We start from the raw sequence: 20,327 nt of genomic DNA, 5'->3' as shown, positions 1-20,327 counted from the left end.
GGGATGAATTACAACGCCAAAGAAAGGGGCAAGGAAAGGCTCCAATCCAGAATTGGCCGTCTATGAAAGAACACTTGAGGGAGAGGTTCTTACCCCCTGATTATCAACAACACTTGTTCAGGATCTACCAAAATTGTAAACAAGGGTTGCGTTCGGTGGGAGAGTACTACGAGGAGTTTTCAAGATTGGCCCAGAGAAATAGGATGGAACAATTGACAGAATCAAATAACGTGTTAGTGGATCGTTTTATGAATGGTTTAAAATTTAATCTAAGGGAAAAGATTGGATTGGTTACGGTTTGGACTATCCAGGACGCGTACAATCTAGCACTAAAGGCGGAAGCCTGGGAGAAAGATCGTCGAAATTCAGGATTCAGAGGAGACGAACAACCTCGATTAACTGCTGAAAAGAGCAAGGGACTCGGGGAAAATACTGAATCCCCACGAAACGAGACAAGAAGCAATTCCAGTACTGCTAATCAGAGACCCCCAGCTAACACAGGAGCCAATCCAAATCCGTATACAAAATTTCGTGGGACTAAGTGCTACTCCTGTCAAGAAATCGGCCACACGTCAAGCAATTGTCCCCAAGGAAGGAACAGAACGTCAGTGAACGTCGTGGCAGAGAATAGAGAAGATGGTTTTCCGGAAGAAGACGAAGATGGTGGTGAAGATTATGAGGGTTATGAATGTGCCGAAGAGGAAGGTGAACGAGTAGCTTGCATGATTCATCCAGTCTTACTCACACCAATGAAGGAAGATCGTAGCCAACGGAAAAAGATCTTCCGATCTGAATGTACTATCAAAGGAAAAGTGTGTTCTCTAATCATAGACTCCGCAAGTTTTGAGAATTTTATTTCTAGAAAACTTGTTCAGCATCTACAGTTACCCGTGGAAGATAATCCGTCACCATACACCATTGGTTGGATAGAACCGGGACATGTTAAGAAAATTGTCAAGACGTGTCGAGTTCCTATCTCTATCGGAAAGTACTACAAACAGGAAGTCGTCTGTGATGTGACCGATATGGATGCCAGTCATGTTCTTCTAGGACGACCATGGTCAGTGGCGAAGCCAGGATGTTTTCGATGTGGGGGCACATTTAAGTCAAAAGGAATACAATTTCACATGCTATAAGATTTTTATTGATTCATAATATTTTACTTATTTACATTTTTACAGTTGTCTTCGACGAGTTTTTATTTTCTGAAACCGTTGCATAATAACTTCATTACTAATAATATCAAATACATCATTCTCAATGTATGCAATTAAATTAACATTCATCCATTCGTCTCCCACCCGATTCCTTAATCTATATTTCTTGTTCCATTGGTGGTGATAGCGACAAGATATCATCATGATTTTCTTCAAAATTCTTGTCTTTGTTATTTTCTTATGAACTATTACAAAATTTCTTGAATTATGATGAAGGTTCATCCGTAATTTTTCGTTTAAAATATCTCTCAGTGATTTTCTGAGAATATAAGTAACATATATATAGAGTCGAATCAATTTACGGACTTTAAGAAACTTATTACAAATAAAAATTTAATTTAAATCATATAAGAACAGAAAAGAAAAATCATATACCTGTCTTCTTTTGATGTCACGATAAAGAAAAAAAAATATAAGACTGCAGTTTTGTAGGAAAATCTGACTACCAAATTTATAACCTCTACATCTTTGTTTGTTTATTATTAGGGTTAGAATTAGGATTTGAATTAGTATATAAGGTAGATTGAAAAGGAGCAGCAAAAATATTTAAGGATTTTCTTGAAACAAAAACTTTGAAGGTCAATGAAAACTTCATATTTAAGTGGTCTAGGCTTAGTCCGGTAATTGCTTCATGTCCACGTTTACCAAAGGGAGGGGTTGGGCCATTGGTCCAAAAAGGGGGCCAAAATGAAAATCCCACCCAAAGTTACCTAAAAATGTAAAGGAGGTCCAATGTGTCAGTTTGGGGGTCAAAATTACGTAAAGGGCCCTTACAAAATAAAGTATTTACCGTTCATGCCATCGAAAATTACAAAATTGCCATCGATAATTCTCGGAAAACGATTTTTTTTCTGAAAAATAATCTGACAACCCGTCCATCAGAATGTGTACTGTTCAGAAAATTACGGAACAGCCACCGAAAAATTCCCGGGAAACGCAATTTTTTTTGGTAAATTATTTTATTTACTGGAAATTTTTTTCTGTACAAGACATTTTTGCTGGGCGGGAATTGAAATTTCGTAAAAAAATTTGAAATTTTGGCCGGGAATTTGAAATTTCGTTTGAAAATTTCGAAAAAAAGATTTCGTTTGAAAAATTCAAAAAAAATTGAAAATTGGAATTTTTTTGTACAGGATATTATTTTATTTACCGGGAAGAGATGGTTTGCTGGGCGGGAATTTGAAATTTCGTTTGAAAATTTCAAATTTTCAAAAAATTTTGAAACTTTGAATTTTTCGTGTACTGGTAAATTATTTTATTTACCAGACATTTTTTTTTTTCAGGAAAACGTCAGCATGTCCCGTCCAAGGGCAAGAGGGGAATAAAAAAAAAACTGACATTTGGACCTGCAACTAATTTTTGGGCAAGAGTGGATTTTTTTTGGGTTTACCCCCCAGATTTTGGACTGTTGACTCAAAAATCCTTACCAAAGGTGCGAATAGATAGGTTGGCAAAGGTGATGGGTAATAATTGTTTTAATTAAAGTTAACATTAAGGTGGGCCTTGAAATCTTTTGCTTAAACAAGATTGTATTAATATTGGGCGGGTCTTGATTAATGAGTTGGCTGGTTATAAACTAAAACTAGAGGCACTTCTTGTTCTTTTATTCTTTAAACAGAAAAGGAGCTCACATTTGGGTCCGTGGGGGCGCAAACGGGCCCCTATGTGGGCCCGCCCCTGACCATGGCAATGGGACACCGATTGTACCTTCAGAGGCCGATCCAACACTTATACATTCGATTGGGAGGGACATAAGATTCTCATGGTGCCCCAAGGAAGTAAGGTTAAAAGTATTTCACCTAAATCCTCATCTAAAGAAACTTTTCTTACATTGAGCAGGTCAGACGACGAAGTCTTTGCTGATGTGAAGGAAGCGCAAGGAGTCTATGCCATTGTCGTTAAAGCAGCAGTGGAAGAAGGAGTACATAAGCTGCCAATCCAAATTCCAGAACAGGTTGAGGGAATACTAGGAGAGTTTCAGGAAATCATTGCTGAAGATTTACCTGAAAAGCTACCACCTCTTAGGGACGTACAACATCATATCGACTTCATTCCAGGAGCCAGCTTGCCTAATATGAGACATTACCGTATGAGTCCGAAGGAAGATGAGATTTTAAGAGAGAAGATCGAAGAATTACTATACCTGTGATAGGCCCATGGAATGAGATTTTAAGAGAGAAGATCGAAGAATTACCGTAAAGGATTCATCCGCCCGAGCATGAGTCCTTGTGCTGTACCTGTGATAGGCCCAAAATAGGTCTTTTCCCGCAAGTATACGGGGTCAAGTTATAGTATAATTTGTAAATCGGGAAATCGTCCCAAGGAATAGGTAGGTAACTTTGGATATTGACGCCGAGTTTAGCCCAATAATCAAAATGTCAATAGCTAACTTAGACTAACACACACACACCACTTCATAAATTTAATAATTGATTTGCAAGAAATAAGAAAACAAATAAAACTATCTAAGTGAGAGGTAAGAGGATATCTAAGGTTATAAAATCCACCGCATAATTTCACTTTATAAAACAAGCACTTAATTACTTAAATCTCTTTTGTATTTACTCGGGATCCAATATAATGAACTATTTGGATTCCGGATGATGTTCTAGATAAAACAATTTTATAATTACTAATTCTAATTGTCTACCTTATAGAGATTCGGATCGCTTAACTATTATTCATCATCTAAAAAGCATACTCCATCTAACAACTTAACGAAAGTATGAAATATCTAATTATGAGGCATGAGTAATGGAAAGAAAATCCAATCCATATAGAAAAACAATCAATAGACATTAAAGCACATCAAAGGATTTAATTAATCAAGAACAAGTAATATAAAGATCCATAATGGGTTTCATTTACAACCTTAGATGACTAAATTAACTATAAATGGAATCTAGAATAACATTCATTGACATTGTAAAATAAATGAAAATACTAAGAAATTAATGGAAAGAAATCACCAATCAAATTCCATATCCCCATGTATCTCCAATTTGTCTAAGATTTGCTCCATTTGTGCTCAAAAATCTTACTCCAAGAATTCCATGTAATAGCTATTTTATTGCACCCAAATAAGAAAAAGAAAGAGAAGGAAGAAATTAGATGTAGAAAGAAGTTGGAAATAAGAGATGAAAGGGGATAAAGATGTAGAAGAATATGGAAGGATGAAGGAGAAGACTATTAATGGAAGAAAGAATAGTGGTAGAGAAGAAGTAGTAGTAGAGAAAGATGGTAAAATAATAGAGAAAATGGATTTAGTAGTAGAGAAGAGAGAAAGAAATAGGTAAGAGGGGATTGAAAGAGGAGAAGGATTGAGAGGGTTTGCAAGTCTAGCTTTAATGGAGGATCAAGAGTTATTATATAGGGTTAGGGTTTTTGTTGGGTTAAAGTGGTAAAAAGTGAAAAAGAGAGGGTTACTTTGGGAATTCTAGGGGCTTAAAATATAAGAAACCCTAAATTGGATGGCGGCTGGGTTAAGGGTTGAAATCCGGATGTTAACGTGTACCCGGTTTCATGGAGTTAAGTTGCGGGAGGGACAGCAACCGTCGGATGCTAGAGCACGCAGATCTGGAGTTTTTAGAGGGAGACACGTGCTTGGGAGCACGGTAGCTCTGTTGCTACGAGTGACACGGGATCAGAACAAACGAGCAGACCATCGGAAGCCGTCATATCTTGAAAACGCGGAAGCGAGAGGCTGAGGTTAAAACGTTGGATCGGGACCACTGGACTAAGTTGCAATGGGATGTACGGGATCATGCTCTAAGGGTCCTATTTCGCTGCTCAACGGGAATACGGGAACTGGATGTAACGGCCTCCGGGTCTCAACACGTGTCCAAAGGTATACCGCTGGCCAGAATAGTGCCCGACATTGTACCGAAAGCTGACCAAATGTTGACCTGACTTTGACTTTGCATTTTTCACTCATTCGGACTCCGAATAGACTTCCGTTTTCTCCTACGGACTCATCTCGACCTCTACTTTTCAACCACGCACTGACCTTGGCCAAATTTCCAGAATGTCTTTGATTCAAAATGACCAAAATACCTTTCATGCATCTTTTCCTCGTTTTTAACCATTTTTCACACCTAACTCTGCAAAAGACACCTGATCAAGAAAACCAACCATTTTATTACAATAAAGACTCGAAACGAACTAACTCGACTAAATTAAACGACTCAGATGGGACATTTTCGTGACCCATCAAACATCCCCAAACTTAGATTTTGCTAGTCCTCGAGCAAAACAAAACAAAAGAAAAGACCTAACTCACTTTCGGAGGCATCCCGGTTGCATATAGCGTATGCAACAAGCCGTTAAACCCCTAGGTTGCCCTAGTGGACGAGTGTGGTCTCGTGAGGGTTTTCATAGATGACACCCACAAACATCATGGTTTCAAATACACAAGGGTCCAACATCGAAATCGTAGATAAGCATGATTGATATAGTAAAGGGTTTAAGCATGTCAACACATAATGAATCAAGTAAATAAGCTCTTGAAAAAGCTAAAGGCCCCTTCACTAATGATCTTACCCTAAAATGCAAGTGTCATACCATAATAAGCACATCTATGTTCCGAAGTCACAAAACCTTGATTCCCAAGTAGTACATTTCGCCTCGACTTCGGCCTCACGGACATACACTCCAAATATGAAATCACTCAAGAATGGTTCGCTCGTATGTGTGAGTGTGATCACTTAACTTGAACTCAACACATAAAAAAGGGTGAGGACAACATTTTGGAACAAATGATCTTCGTAAAGGAATTAGCCACTAAATAGAGAGGGAAGCTCACTCGCCCTTCTCACCCATTCTACCTTCTACAAATGCCTTCTAAAGTTTAGCAGATACTAGAGATAGATGATGATGGTGGATTTCCGAGAATTTTGACCTCTTCATTATGGTAGAACCTCTTCAGCATCTCAACATTTGTTTCTTGCTTCGAATACTTATTCATGAACAAAAACACCAACACATATGTACAATCACATCACTCACACAAAAGAGCTAACACATGCTCAAACATACAAAAAAATCACTTTATTTCACTATTTTTCTTTCTTTTTTTTTTTTCTTTTTTTTCTTTTTTTCATATCACTTTTTTTTCATTCTTTTTTTCTCTTTTTTTTCTTTTTCTTTTCATAACACAAATACAAACAACCAAAACAAAATACAACACACACAACTCTATTCTTGCAATCAACTTTCATTTCATACTTGCTTTTGACATTCTTCATTCTTTTATCTCATGTCTTCATTCTCGGGATATAAGATGGTGATGGAGTATCCGCCTCCATTTAGTTGGCATTCTCATTGGGTTTCATGGACTACAAGGGCAAGGTTAATTCGCTATCCTAATGTCACTCCTAGTGGCTAAGGAAGTTGAGCACACGAGATCAAATGAGCTCTTTTATAAGTTACGAGGTTGAGTAGCTCTTCATTCTACTCGGAGTTAGCGCTGAAGAGTACACTCGAATGACAATTTAGGCTTTGAGCTCTCACATGGGTTAAGTCTCCATTAATGACTACTTTAGGTTTCTTAGAAATGTTTCTTCTTCACTAAGATGTCACCCACATGGCACAACACAAACACTAAAAGACTCGACTTTCATGCAAAGGCCATTAGCAATCACAAAACTCATCAACTCGACACATATGCATCAAAATTCTTAAAACTATCACTAGAATCACATGCAAATCTACTCAAAATGTTCAAAATTTTCAAATTTTGGCTAATTTGAACCCTTTTGTCTTTGAAATCCATGGTCATGCATTGGTTATGGTCATATCCCGCATCCCCAAACTTAAAACTAACATTGTCCTCAATGTTCTAAGCATACACTCACCAAAAGATAAAGAGGCACATCAATCTAAAGAGAAGAGTGGAGAGATATTACCATAACCGAAGGAGATAAAAGATGATACTACCAAGGCTCATGTATAAAGAGGTTCCAAGTTGATGTCAAGCTCGAGCCATCCCCAAACTTGGAATAAACCACGCCTTAGAAGTAAAACATATAAGAATTGCTCCTAAAATATCAACAAATATCATGAGAATGAATCACAAAAAAGACATGACCACATACAAATCTACCACTAACGTGGGTATACACGATTGCATTGAGCTATGCAATTAGCCTTTAATTCTCTTGATTTCACACAAGAACACGAGTTATGTCTCGTGGAGGGTTTCCAGATATGATACCCACAAACATCAAGACCCATTAATCGGCCTAACGATCATAAAGCAAAAGACGAAATACTTGGGGGTCAACCCAAAGAAAGCTATATACAAATGATAATCGTCTCACAACTGTGTACAAACCATAAAGTGCAAGTAAGACGATTGAAGAAAATAAGCCATCCCCAAACTTAGTGGATGCACGGTCTACTAAGTAAGCATAAATGCTAGGGCCGACGACTAAGAAGTCGTCAAAAGGATCGACATACAAGTGAAGGGCTAAGAGGTCAGTCGAAGGCAAAAAGTCATCTGGAAGCTTAGTGGATAGAACATCGACTATGTCCATAGACACTCTAGGAAAGAGGTCTGAAATGTCCCAAAAGAGATCAATGACCGAGTCTGAGACCACGTGAAAGGTTGAACTGGACTCTAAGGGTAAGGCAAGGCTCAGGGACCAAGTCAAGGTCCATGGTTTTCTTAGGTAAATGGTCCGACAAACTATCCAACATGTCTCCAGGTACTATGTCATCGATGTCCTCAAAGGCATCTAAAGCTTCATAATCAATTATAACATCACGTACAACATCTAAGACTGACTCCTTACAAGTGTCGAAAATCGGAAAGTTCAAAATAGTGTCATCCCCAAACTTGTTCCTAGAGTCATCATCCTGAATCTCAAAGTCTAATATAGTCCTATCATGATGAGACGATACATGGTGAGGAAACGAGACAACAAGGTTATCAGTTTGTTCAAGCTCTTGGGTCCTCTCAGTTGATTCGTCGACATTTAACTTAGTACTAGGGTTAGACGTATTACCCTCGCCATCGGACCTAGTACCCTCTTGAGTTTGGGGTGGTAAAACCCCTTCCTCGTCGGCTAATAACTGTGATGTAATCATATGTACTTGATGATTTAGAGACTCAAACCTCTGTTGTAACTCTTGTTGCATTTGAATCTGCGTCTGTTGAAATAGATCTTGTGTCTCTTCATGTTGTAACATCATTTCAGTCAGACGACTCACAGACTCTAATTGAGATCTATCTTCAAGAGTCTCTTCGTGATAAGGCTCACAAGTGTAATTAAATGAAGACTCTTGATAATAACTCCCACCGTACATACTAGGATCATACCTGCCTCTAAAATCATTGGTCTCAGAATAATGTGGACTATAAGGTCTCTCATACATATTTAGTGTCGGACCATATCCATCACTAATTCGACCATCTCTACACATCCGTCGGTATTCTCCTAGGGTCATACGAGATCTGTCATGCTCAAATGGTCTATTCCCCTCACTAATCGAAACATCCCTACACATCCGTTGGTATTCACCTAAGGTCATATCAGGTCGGTTAGTGCGGGGAATCCTCGAAATAAGCTCATCATCATCAACATCGAATGGCCAACCGTTATAAGAACGGGCCATGATCTAACAATATTCAAAGATGGTAACACATAATCACAAAATGGGAACTAACAATTGTAGAACTAAACAATCGCACAAAAGTAAGAAGGAAGAGATAGAATGCGATACTATCGACTTTTCGCTTGACTTATCGATTCCTTCCTTTCCTTCGCTCCTATGTCTCTTCTGCCTATTTCCTAGAAATGGTACCTAAAAGAAAATACAATTAAGAAAATAGAAAAACAAATAAAGCAAAAATGTCTAAGTAAGAAATTAACACTAAACTAATGAACTAACAAGCAAACGATATCTTAACTACTAAACCTATCCCCGGCAGCGGCGCCAAAACCTTGATAGGCCCAAAATAGGTCTTTTCCCGCAAGTATACAGGGTCAAGTTATAGTATAATTTGTAAATCGGGAAATCGTCCCAAGGAATAGGTAGGTAACTTTGGATATTGACAGCGAGTTTAGCCCAATAATCAAAATGTCAATAGCTAACTTAGACTAACACACACACACCACTTCATAAATTTGATAATTGATTTGCAAGAAATAAGAAAACAAATAAAACAATCTAAACTATCTAAGTGAGAGGTAAGAGGATATCTAAGGTTATAAAATCCACCGCATAATTTCACTTTATAAAACAAGCACTTAATTACTTAAATCTCTTTTGTATTTACTCGGGATCCAATATAATGAACTATTTGGATTCCGGATGATGTTCTAGATAAAACAATTTTATAATTACTAATTCTAATTGTCTACCTTATAGAGATTCGGATTGCTTAACTATTATTCATCATCTAAAAAGCATACTCCATCTAACAACTTAACGAAAGTATGAAATATCTAATTATGAGGCATGAGTAATGGAAAGAAAATCCAATCCATATAGATAAACAATCAATAGACATTAAAGCACATCAAAGGATTTAATTAATCAAGAACAAGTATTACAAAGATCCATAATGGATTTCATTTACAACCTTAGATGAATAAATTAACTATACATGGAATCTAGAATAACATTCATTGACATTATAAAATAAATGAAAATACTAAGAAATTAATGGAAAGAAATCACCAATCAAATTCCATATCCCCATGTATCTCCAATTTGTCTAAGATTTGCTCCATTTGTGCTCAAAAATCTTACTCCAAGAATTCCAAGTAATAGCTATTTTATTTCACCCAAATAAGAAAAAGAAAGAGAAGGAAGAAATTAGATGTAGAAAGAAGTTGGAAATAAGAGATGAAAGGGGATAAAGATGTAGAAGAATATGGAAGGATGAAGGAGAAGACTATTAATGGAAGAAAGAATAGTGGTAAAGAAGAAGTAGTAGTAGAGAAAGATGGTAAAATAATAGAGAAAATGGATTTAGTAGTAGAGAAGAGAGAAAGAAATAGGTAAGAGGGGATTGAAAGAGGAGAAGGATTGAGAAGGTTTGCAAGTCTAGCTTTAATGGAGGATCAAGAGTTATTATATAGGGTTAGGGTTTTTGTTGGGTTAAAGTGGTAAAAAGTGAAAAAGAGAGGGTTACTTTGGGAATTCTAGGGGCTTAAAATATAAGAAACCCTGTATGGGCAAATATCCGCCCCACGAGGCGCCCGCAGAATTTATGAACAACCGCTTCGTAAGGATAAAATCCGCGAGGCTAAATAAGAAGGCCCGATAGTGGCCCGAGTCGCTATTCGGGCCACCGAATCCATACCCGTTGGGCACTAAGCGTATCTGACACGCGTCACGCGATAGCCACCTGCCAGTACTAGGCAATCTTACGGCCAGAGGATTATTGCGCAATCCATAACCGCACTAGTGGTAAATATTCCGTATCTGTCACTTAAAGACGGGTGTTACCAGCCAGTAGCTTACCGCACACGCGGTAACATCTTAGCCGTCCCTCGAGAAATTCGAATATTCATCTGACGGTCAGATCCTCTAGCCCTTAACGTATCTCTCAGAAGTAATGACGCGGAATAAATACGTCGGTTACTAGCTGGTTGTCATCAAGGCAATCCCTCTCCACCACTATAAATACGAGAAGCAAAACTCAGACAAAGGCATCCAATATTCGACAACAATACTCGAGTAACCTAATCCATTCTCTCTATTCACTTGCTCTCTCATAAGCATTTCAAAGATCTTCTGATCCTCTCAAAGTCTCTGACTCATTGTCTTAGAAATTGGGAGATAGGGGTCTGATAGTCACAAATCAAACGACAACTAGCCAACCGTATCAACACCATACGACCACCACCTTGTTGCATAAGAGCCCTCTGGTCTGAAATATCTCCCTCCCAACGGTAAGGAGCTGACGGTAACACCCATCCAGCAGTAACTAGCTGGCTGTATCACCATCCTAATACCACCACCTCCTTATCGCATCATTCACCTAGCGATAAGACGCTAGGCGTATCATCTTCATTCATCCTCACCGTCCGATCCACTTACGACCAGCACTCTATTGCGGATCCCTTTACGACCAGCACTCTATTGCGGATCCCTTTACGACCAGCACTCTATTGCGGATCCCTTTACGACCAGCGAGTTAACGACGATACTTCATTACCATCACCCTCTTAATTACCGTAAGTAAATCACTACCGTGGGGATCTGTTCCGACAACTTCACGAGCCGCGACACCTAAGCACTCCGACGACGGTTACCCTTCTATTGCCCACTTTGACTTTCTTATTTATATTTGACCGAGTATCTGACTTGACCGTCGGAGCCCCCTTAGGCCGGCACCATCCCGGTGTCCCAGAGGCTTCACGATCTCTTCTCTCTTTTTGTGTGCAGGTTCTTTTCGACACGTAGCCGGTCCCCGAAGCATCCGACCCGACCCGACAAGACTTTGACCGTTGACCCGTTGACTGTCAGACTTTCCGACCCGTAGACATTTTACCGTCTACAATTTGGCGCTAGAAGGAGGGGGCCAGCCACTAACTACCGAAAAGACAAGTACCATGGAAGGAGACATGTCCAACGCTTCTGTGGATTTCTCATCACAACTTGCTGCACTCACTGCCCAGATGCAAGAAAACGCCGAAAGATTGAGAGCTTTGGAGGAGGAGAACTCTACTGTCCGGGCAGAGAACATGCTACTGCAAGAAAGAATTACCAAGTTGGTGGTTCCAAGAAGACAAAGTTTGGGGGACAACCGACCACCTCCCAACGGTTCTGAAGTAGGAGGAACATCTAATCGCCCAACACCCCCTCACAACACTACTGCAGGCTTCACCACCAGCCAAGTAGGGACAGGATCCGCAAGTGCTCCATTCGTAGCTCCAACACATACCTTTCAACAACCTCTCACTCCACAGCAGACCATGGCTGCTCCTCTTTACTCATCTTCTACTATTGCTATGCCTACTATCTTCCCTATGCCTACTCAACCCACCATGGCTTCTAATCCCTTATTATTTTCACATACAGGTACCCCTTTAGAGCAAGCTTTAGCAAAGAGGCTAGCTGAAATGGAGGCTCTGATCACTAGAATTCCAGGAGTCCCGACCCCCTTCAAGAAGGGTCTTCCTCAAAGCTACGCCGATTCTCCGTTCGTCGATGCAATTGCTCTGGTAGAGATGCCCAGAAAGTTCACTTTTCCCAACATGAAGATGTATGACGGCACCTCTGACCCGGACAATCACATAGCCTCTTACAAACAGAGGATGTTTACTGCTGCGATTCCAAGGGACTTGCGGGAAGCGTGTATGTGCAAGAGTTCTGGGTCTAGTCTGATTGGCCCAGCTCTGCAATGGTACACTAACCTCCCACATAACTCAATCGCTTCATTTGCCCAGCTCACAGACACCTTTGTCGAGCAATTTGCAAGCAGCAAGAAGTTAGAGAAACTCTCTGGTGATCTCTACCGAATCCAACAACGAAGAGGTGAACCACTCAGAGAGTATGTGGGAAGATTCAATCGGGAGAAGGTGTCAATTCCTTACTGCAACCAGGAGACAGCAGTTGATGCATTCAGGAAAGGTCTACTGCCAGATGGGGAGCTGTACAAAGAACTCACCAAGTTCAATTGCACAACGATGGAGGATGTTCTTTCCAGAGCTTGGGTTGAAATTAGGTGGGAGGAAGACGAAGCCCACAGGAACAGATACTATTCACAGGAAGATAGGTCAAGAGACCGTCACTCCAGAAGATACGAACGACGGTCAGAAGCCAGGAGCAATGATCCGTACCCAACCAGACGACCAATTCCAAGGGAGAACAGGAGGCCATTCAACCCTTCACCTAATCGTCAGAACGAGAAACCGCAAGGACCCATTCGTACCAAGATTCCAGAATACAACCTCAACATTGAACCAAGTGAGGTGATTGCTGTAATGAAGGGGATGGGTAACACGGTAAGGTGGCCAGGGAAGACAAAGACGCCAAGCGACAAGAGGGATACTTCCAAGTGGTGTGAATTCCACTCGGACCATGGGCACACTACTGCAGATTGCATTGCCCTTAGGCTCGAAGTTGCTGAGCTCCTAAAGAGGGGTCACCTCACCGACTTACTGACAGATAAAGGCAAGAAAACCATGTCCTAAGGAGATGCCCGACCCAAAGAGCCAGAGGAGCCGATTCCAACATTGACTTGCAACATGATCACAGGTGGCTCGGAAGTGAGTGGAGTAAGCCACTCAGCAGCTAAAAGAAGTGCACGAATCGTAGCAAATCCAACTGCCCACTCGACAGAGGCGTCAACCCTAACTTTCACCAACCAAACCATCAGCTTCGTTGACAACGAAGTCTCAGGGCTCGTCAACCCTCATCATGACGCTCTCGTCCTCTCTCTCACTATTGCGAATGTGTTAGTTAAACGTATACTTATTGATAACGGATCCTCCACTAATGTCTTGTTTCTTCATGCCTTGCTAGGAATGGGACTAGAAGAATCGAGCATCTGCCGACGTTCTACTGTCCTTATAGGATTTAGTGGAGAACAGAAGTATACCTTGGGAGAAATCGTATTGCCGGTATATGCAGGAGGAATTAACCTTAGCACCACTTTTGTGGTACTGGACTGCCCATCAGCTTATAACATGATCCTTGGAAGACCTTGGATCCATGAGATGAGGGCAGTACCATCGACATACCACCAAGTTTTGAGGTTTCCAACACCTTGGGGAGTATGGGAAATCAAAGGAGACCAAGGAGCTTCCAGGAACTGCTACAAGAACACAATGAAGGCTCCCAAGAAGCCCTTGTAGCAATTACAGAACAAAGTGCCCCTCAACTCAAACCTCAACCAACCAAACATGGAGGAGTTAGACGAAGTCCAAATTAACCCCAACATCCCAGAGCACAAAGTCCAAATTGGAGCACAGCTAGCTCCTACTCTCAGAGAAAAACTCATTGAATTCCTAACCGATAACTCTGATTGTTTTGCTTGGTCTCATGCAGATATGACAGGGATAGACCCCTCTATAATAGTTCATGAATTACAAGTAGACCCTTCCCATACCCCGGTCAGACAGAAAAGAAGGAAATTCGCACCAGAACGCAACAAGGTGATCAATGAGGAGATCAGGAAGCTACTTGACATCGGATCTGTAAGGGAAGTGCGCTATCCAGATTGGCTCGCTAATGTGGTGGTCGTTAAAAAGAAGAATGGTAAGTGGCGGGTATGTATTGACTTTACGGACTTGAACAAAGCATGCCCGAAGGATTCCTTCCCACTACCTCACATCGACATGCTAGTAGACGCCACAGCCGGACACGAACTCTTGAGCTTCATGGATGCATTCTCGGGCTACAATCAAATCCTTATGCATCCAAACGACCAGGAGAAAACCGCCTTCGTCACGGAGAGAGGTATATTCTGTTACAAAGTCATGCCTTTTGGACTAAAAAATGCAGGTGCCACCTACCAGAGGCTCGTAAACAAAATGTTCGCCAACATGCTAGGCAACACTATGGAGGTCTACATCGATGATATGTTGGTCAAGTCCTTAGTAGCAGAACAACACTTGGAACACCTCAAACAAGCATTTGAGGTACTCAGGAGGTATAATATGAAACTAAACCCTGCTAAGTGTTCTTTTGGTGTGTCCTCTGGAAAGTTTTTAGGGTATATGGTGACTCAAAGGGGGATCGAAGCTAACCCAGATCAGATCAATTCGGTGATGGGTATTCCTTCCCCGAAATGCATCAAGGACGTCCAGAAGCTTGCAGGTAGAGTGGCGGCACTTAGCCGATTCATTTCTAAATCTTCCGAGAGATGCTATCTGTTCTTCACCACTCTGCGAAAAGGGAAAAACTTCGAGTGGACACCTGCCTGTGAAGAAGCTCTACAACAGCTGAAGAGATACCTCACTTCTCCACCTTTGCTCTCCAAACCAAAAGATGGAGAAAAATTATTCATATACCTGGCTGTTTCAGAGACAGCGGTAAGTGCAGTACTCGTTCGTGAGGAAAACGGTAAGCAGCTGCCTGTCTACTACACAAGCAAGTCATTGCTCGACGCTGAAACTCGATACAGCCAACTAGAGAAGCTAGCCCTTGCCCTTGTTACTGCAGCCTGAAAGCTGAGACCTTACTTTCAATGCCACCCAATTGTGGTGGTTACAACTTTCCCAATGAAGAATATTCTTCACAAACCAGAGCTGTCTGGGAGATTGACCAAATGGGCAGTGGAGTTAAGCGAACATGACATCAGCTACCAGCCAAGAACAGCGATCAAATCTCAGGTACTGGCTGATTTTATTGCTGATTTTACACCTAACACCTTAGTGCAGGCACAAGGAGAATTGCTCCATCTACAGGAACATAGCCAACTCAAATGGACCTTATCAGTAGATGGTTCCAGCAACATGAATGGAGTAGGACTTGATGTTGTTCTCACTTCCCCAGAAGGTGACCTAATCCAACAAGCAATAAGGTGTGGGCTCAAAGCCACCAACAATGAAACAGAGTACGAGGCCCTAATTGCAGGAATGAACCTGGCAAAGGAGATGGGAGTCCAGAAACTTGTGATAAAATCAGACTCCCAACTCGTAGTTAACCAGCTGCAAGGAACCTACCAGGCCAAAGACATGAAGATGGCAGCCTATGTGTCGCATGTAAAAGAACTACAAAGTCAGTTCACCGAGGTTAGTTTTGAACAGGTACCCAGACTCGAGAATGGGCACGCTGATGGCTTGGCCAATTTAGGGTCATCAATTCCAACCAAGGATGCACAGACAATCCCCCTAACGCTACTTCAGTGGCCGGCAGTATGGAAAACAAAGCCTTCAGAGGTAGCGGATACAGATGCAGAAGAGACCTGGATGACACCAATAATCAGGTACTTAACTAACGATGAGTTGCCACAGGACCGAAATGAAGCTAGAAGACTCAAAGTCAAAGCTGCAAGGTTTTGCATCATGGACGGCCAGCTCCTTAAGAGATCATACTCTGGGCCTTACTTGAAATGCATCACCCAAGAGGAATCCAAATATGTCCTCAAGGAATTACATGAGGGGGAATGCGGTAACCACTCTGGCGATCACAGCCTGGCCAACAGAGCACTGACTGCAGGTTACTACTGGCCGACTATGAGAGCAGACTCTACTGACTATGCTAAACGTTGCGACAGCTGCCAGAGGTTCGCCCAAACTTCCCACCTCCCTCCAGAGAAGTTAAGTTCAATTCTATCCCCATGGCCTTTCATGAAATGGGGGATGGATATAGTAGGCAAACTACCAACGGCCCCAGGCCAGAGAGTCTACATGCTTGCTGTCACAGACTACTTCACCAAGTGGGTGGAAGCCGAAGCCTACCACCAAATCAGAGACCGCGAGGTAAAAAGTTTTGTTTGGAAACATGTCATTTGCAGGTTTGGAGTTCCCAAGGAGATTGTCACAGACAATGGTTCACAGTTTATCAGTTTTGATTTCCAAGACTTCTGCAAGGAATGGGGAATCAAACTAAGTTTTTCAACTCCTAGATACCCTCAATCCAATGGGCAAGCAGAATCGTCAAACAAAACGATAATGAATTCACTGAAAAAACGACTCAAGAAAGCTAAAGGGGCATGGGCAGATGAACTACCAGGAGTGTTGTGGTCATACCGAACCACTTCAAAGACCCCAACTGGGGAAACCCCATTCTCCCTTGCATACGGTTGTGAGGCGGTAATACCAGCTGAAACAGGAGTTCCCTCTGCCCGATACCAGTGGACTACAGAAGAGAGCAATTGGGAACTACTTAACCATAACCTGGATACAGTAGACGAGGTAAGGGACATGGCGGCAATCAGGAATGCCGCATACCAACAGAAAGCAGCCAAACATTACAACAAGAACGTCAGGGTTCGAACATTCAAAGTTGGCGACTGGGTTCTGAGGAAAGTATTTCAAAATACTAAAGAAACAGGAGCTGGCAAGTTAGCCTCTACTTGGGAAGGCCCATACCTCATTACCAAGGTAGTGGGACAAGGAGCTTACAAACTTCAATCAAAAGATGGCTTAAACATAGGCAATAGCTGGAATGCCATTCACTTACGAAGGTACTACTTCTAACCTTGAAACTTCTCCTATTTTGCCTTTTTCCAAAGATCACCTACTGACTTGGGCGTCGGAGGGTTGTTGGCTACGCCAACAACCACCCCTCACCATCTATGTGTGATGACAGGAACTGTCTCCAAGAGACGACAAAGTAGCAAAAACAATAAGAGGCTGGACGTCAGAGTCGAAGTCCAAACCACCAGAAGAGTTCCGCACTTCGACTGGGGGCATGAGGATATTATAAGAAGACTATGAAGAAACTGAAGAACAATACGGGTTAAGCAACCCTCACATGTCCAACAGGCAACTAAAATCACCAGGCACCTAAGTTGAATGACGAACACTTCTTCATTTGACAACAACAAGTTCAACGTACTGTTCATCAAATTAATTTAGAAGGAACAAAGTCCCGCACTTATTCCTCAAGCTCAATGTAATGTTCTTAAATCTAAGATATCATTTCCGATGTAAACAAAAACTTAGAAATAAAATCTCAAGTATTTATCCAGTAATTACTTGTGTCGATGTCATTTCACTACTTGTCTGGAGAGAAACAGTAGGTCGCTAGACGATCCCAAAATACAATAAAGTGTTGGTCGTATCACTTTTATAAGTGAAGATTGGTAACCCATCCAAGACGGGACAACAAGTAGCTAGCCGTCACCTGAACACAGTAAGGTGCTGGCCGTATCCCGTATGTAAATTAGCATTTATAATCCATTCAAGTTGGGACAACAAGCAGCTGGCCGTCACCTAAACGCAGTAAGGTGCTGGCCGTATCCCGTGTATAACTTAGGATTCATAATCCATTCAAGTTGGGACGACAAGCTACTAGTCGTCACCTGAACACAGTAAGGTGCTGGCCGTATCACTTGTATAAATTAGGATTGGTAATCCATCCAAGATGAGACAATAAGTTACTGGCCGACACCTAAACGCAATAAGGCGCTAGTCGTCTTCCCTACATAAGTTGGCATCACAACCACTCAACTAAGAAGAAAAACAGGTACATAACCATAGCAATATATCCTTAAAGGGAGAGTCTCAAAGAAATCCAGGGGGGTTCACTTGAACCGTTAAAATAAAAATCCAGAAGTCTAGCTGAATCATCAGTCAACAACAACATATATCCGACGCGTGTCGTCCAAACAAAAGGGCTGAACGCTTGACGACACACGACGACGACCACATATGGTTCGTCACATAGAAAAGAAATCAACAACACACATAGTATTTCTAAACAAGTAAAGTAAAGGAAAGCACTAATGAGGCGAACTACCTCCAGTTGCATCATCACCCCTCATCACCTCGTCCATATCTATCGTCATCTCTCCCGCCCGCTGCTCTGCCAAGAGCTCCTCGTAACGAACCCGCCAGGCCTCTATGTTATCATCCATATCCCATCTGTCGGGTCCATGCTCGCGATATTCGACGAACAAGTCTGCACGGGTCCGTAACGCCGCGTCAGTCGCAATCTGATCCCTCTCACGGGGAAATTCGTCAACTAGTTGTTGGTTGTACGCCGCTTCTCGCTCCAGCACAGTGTACCGCCCCCGAAGATCCTCCAGCTCTCTCTCCCGGGCACGCATCCTGTCACCCTGCTCCTGAAAGGAAACCACCTGGCTGTCGTAACGAGTCTGCAACCTGGAGAATGATCCCGTCAACTCTAAAACTCGATCCACACTCTCGCTCAATTGACGACGGGAGGAAATCGATGCCATGAGAGCCTACCAAGACCCAAAACAAAGATGAGCATGTAATTATAAAAAGAAATAGCTGCAACTCGAATAAGAGGTAAATACCTGGTATTGGTGCGAAACACCATAGTCTGCACAACCGCAGGGACCATAAGCAAGGAACTTCTGATGATCCTCAGAAGAGAGCAGCTGGTCCCCTCCAGTAGACAAAAAAGTGGAACCATCGAAGGGAGAAGCAGAAGGATGATGCCTCCACATAGAAACCCCACCAGAAGACTCAGATAGGGGTATCGCCGAGTAAACCGGCTCCGCAGCTGGGACCTCCTCGGTAACAGGAACAGACGAAGAAGAATGCGGAAGAGAACTCGAACCGGTGCCTGCCTTGGACCTCTTCCTCTGGCCACCCTTCCGGATGTCCGCGTAAGGAGCAGGGATGTAACCAGATCCCACCATTTGCGACGATGCGAATGACTCTGTACTTGCCGAAGGAGGTGGAAAGAGTACCGGAGCACCAAATAACTCTTCGTAGGCTCGAAGCGCACCTCGAATCTCTATAGGCGTTGCAGGTGCAGGGGGACGACTTGTTAGGGTCGCACCAGGAACAAAGTCCCACAAAGGGGTACCTGTAATAAGAGAGTGGCTCAGAAGAAAGGAAGAACTCCTCTCTGGATCACGACGCTCGAACAACTTTGAAATCCTCTCCTTCCAATGCGGCAGGCGCTCAACTTGTTTGTTGTTGAACGAACAATCTATCAAAGGAACAATACAAACTTAAGCTACAACAACGCAAACGCATAAGGTACTCTAAGTTAAAAAATTACATACTTACGAGCATCTTGCCAACTGGAAGGAATCTGCCCTACCCCCCGGTCACCATATACAAACAAGGTCACCGCGCGCAAGAAAGTAACAAGTTTGCCACTTTCGGTCGCTAGCCGGCATTCCAGTGATTAAGTGAGCACCGGGGTTCCGCAATTTGAAACCATAACGACCATTGTCCCTAGAATGGCTCGTCAAGTGATAGAAGCGAATTACATCGTTAGCTGAAAGCTCAACCTGCTGTAGGTAAGCCAGCACTTCCAAGCACAAGAGAAGTCTCCACGCGCTAGGCATGAGTTGTGAAGGAGCTATCTCGTAGTAACTCAAAACCCCATGCACCAAACGAGGGATGGGAAACCTAAATCCCATCAAGAAGGAAATCATGTAGAACGCGGTCCAGCCGCCATGGTCTTCGTCGACAAGTTCGTTAGGCTGCGGAAGCCTAAGCTCTATGGATTCGGGGATATTGAACATAAACCGTATATCCCGTAATCCGCCCTCCGTAA

General features: G+C 42.2%; 1 protein-coding gene across 1 annotated transcript in view; it reads right to left on the bottom strand.

Moving 5' to 3' along the window:
- Nucleotides 1–6,289: 6,289 nt before the first annotated feature.
- LOC147567028 (uncharacterized) overlaps nt 6,290–20,327 on the bottom strand; it is an 89,253-nt gene continuing 75,215 nt past the window's right edge. Inside the window, exon 2 of the mRNA XM_086653650.1 lies at nt 6,290–9,515. Within this exon, the coding sequence (XP_086509776.1) occupies nt 7,791–8,831 (1,041 nt within the window). The 5' untranslated portion in view covers nt 8,832–9,515 and the 3' untranslated portion in view covers nt 6,290–7,790. The remainder of the gene's footprint in view (nt 9,516–20,327) is intronic.

This window comes from Eschscholzia californica, unplaced genomic scaffold (genome assembly GCF_041429995.1).
Source record: "Eschscholzia californica isolate CP2 unplaced genomic scaffold, dmEscCali1.0.p SCAF_1, whole genome shotgun sequence".
In the NCBI taxonomy this organism is placed as follows: Eukaryota; Viridiplantae; Streptophyta; class Magnoliopsida; order Ranunculales; family Papaveraceae; genus Eschscholzia; species Eschscholzia californica.
The sequence above is the reverse complement of the archived record's forward strand: the minus strand, read 5'-3'. Positions and strand labels throughout refer to the sequence as shown.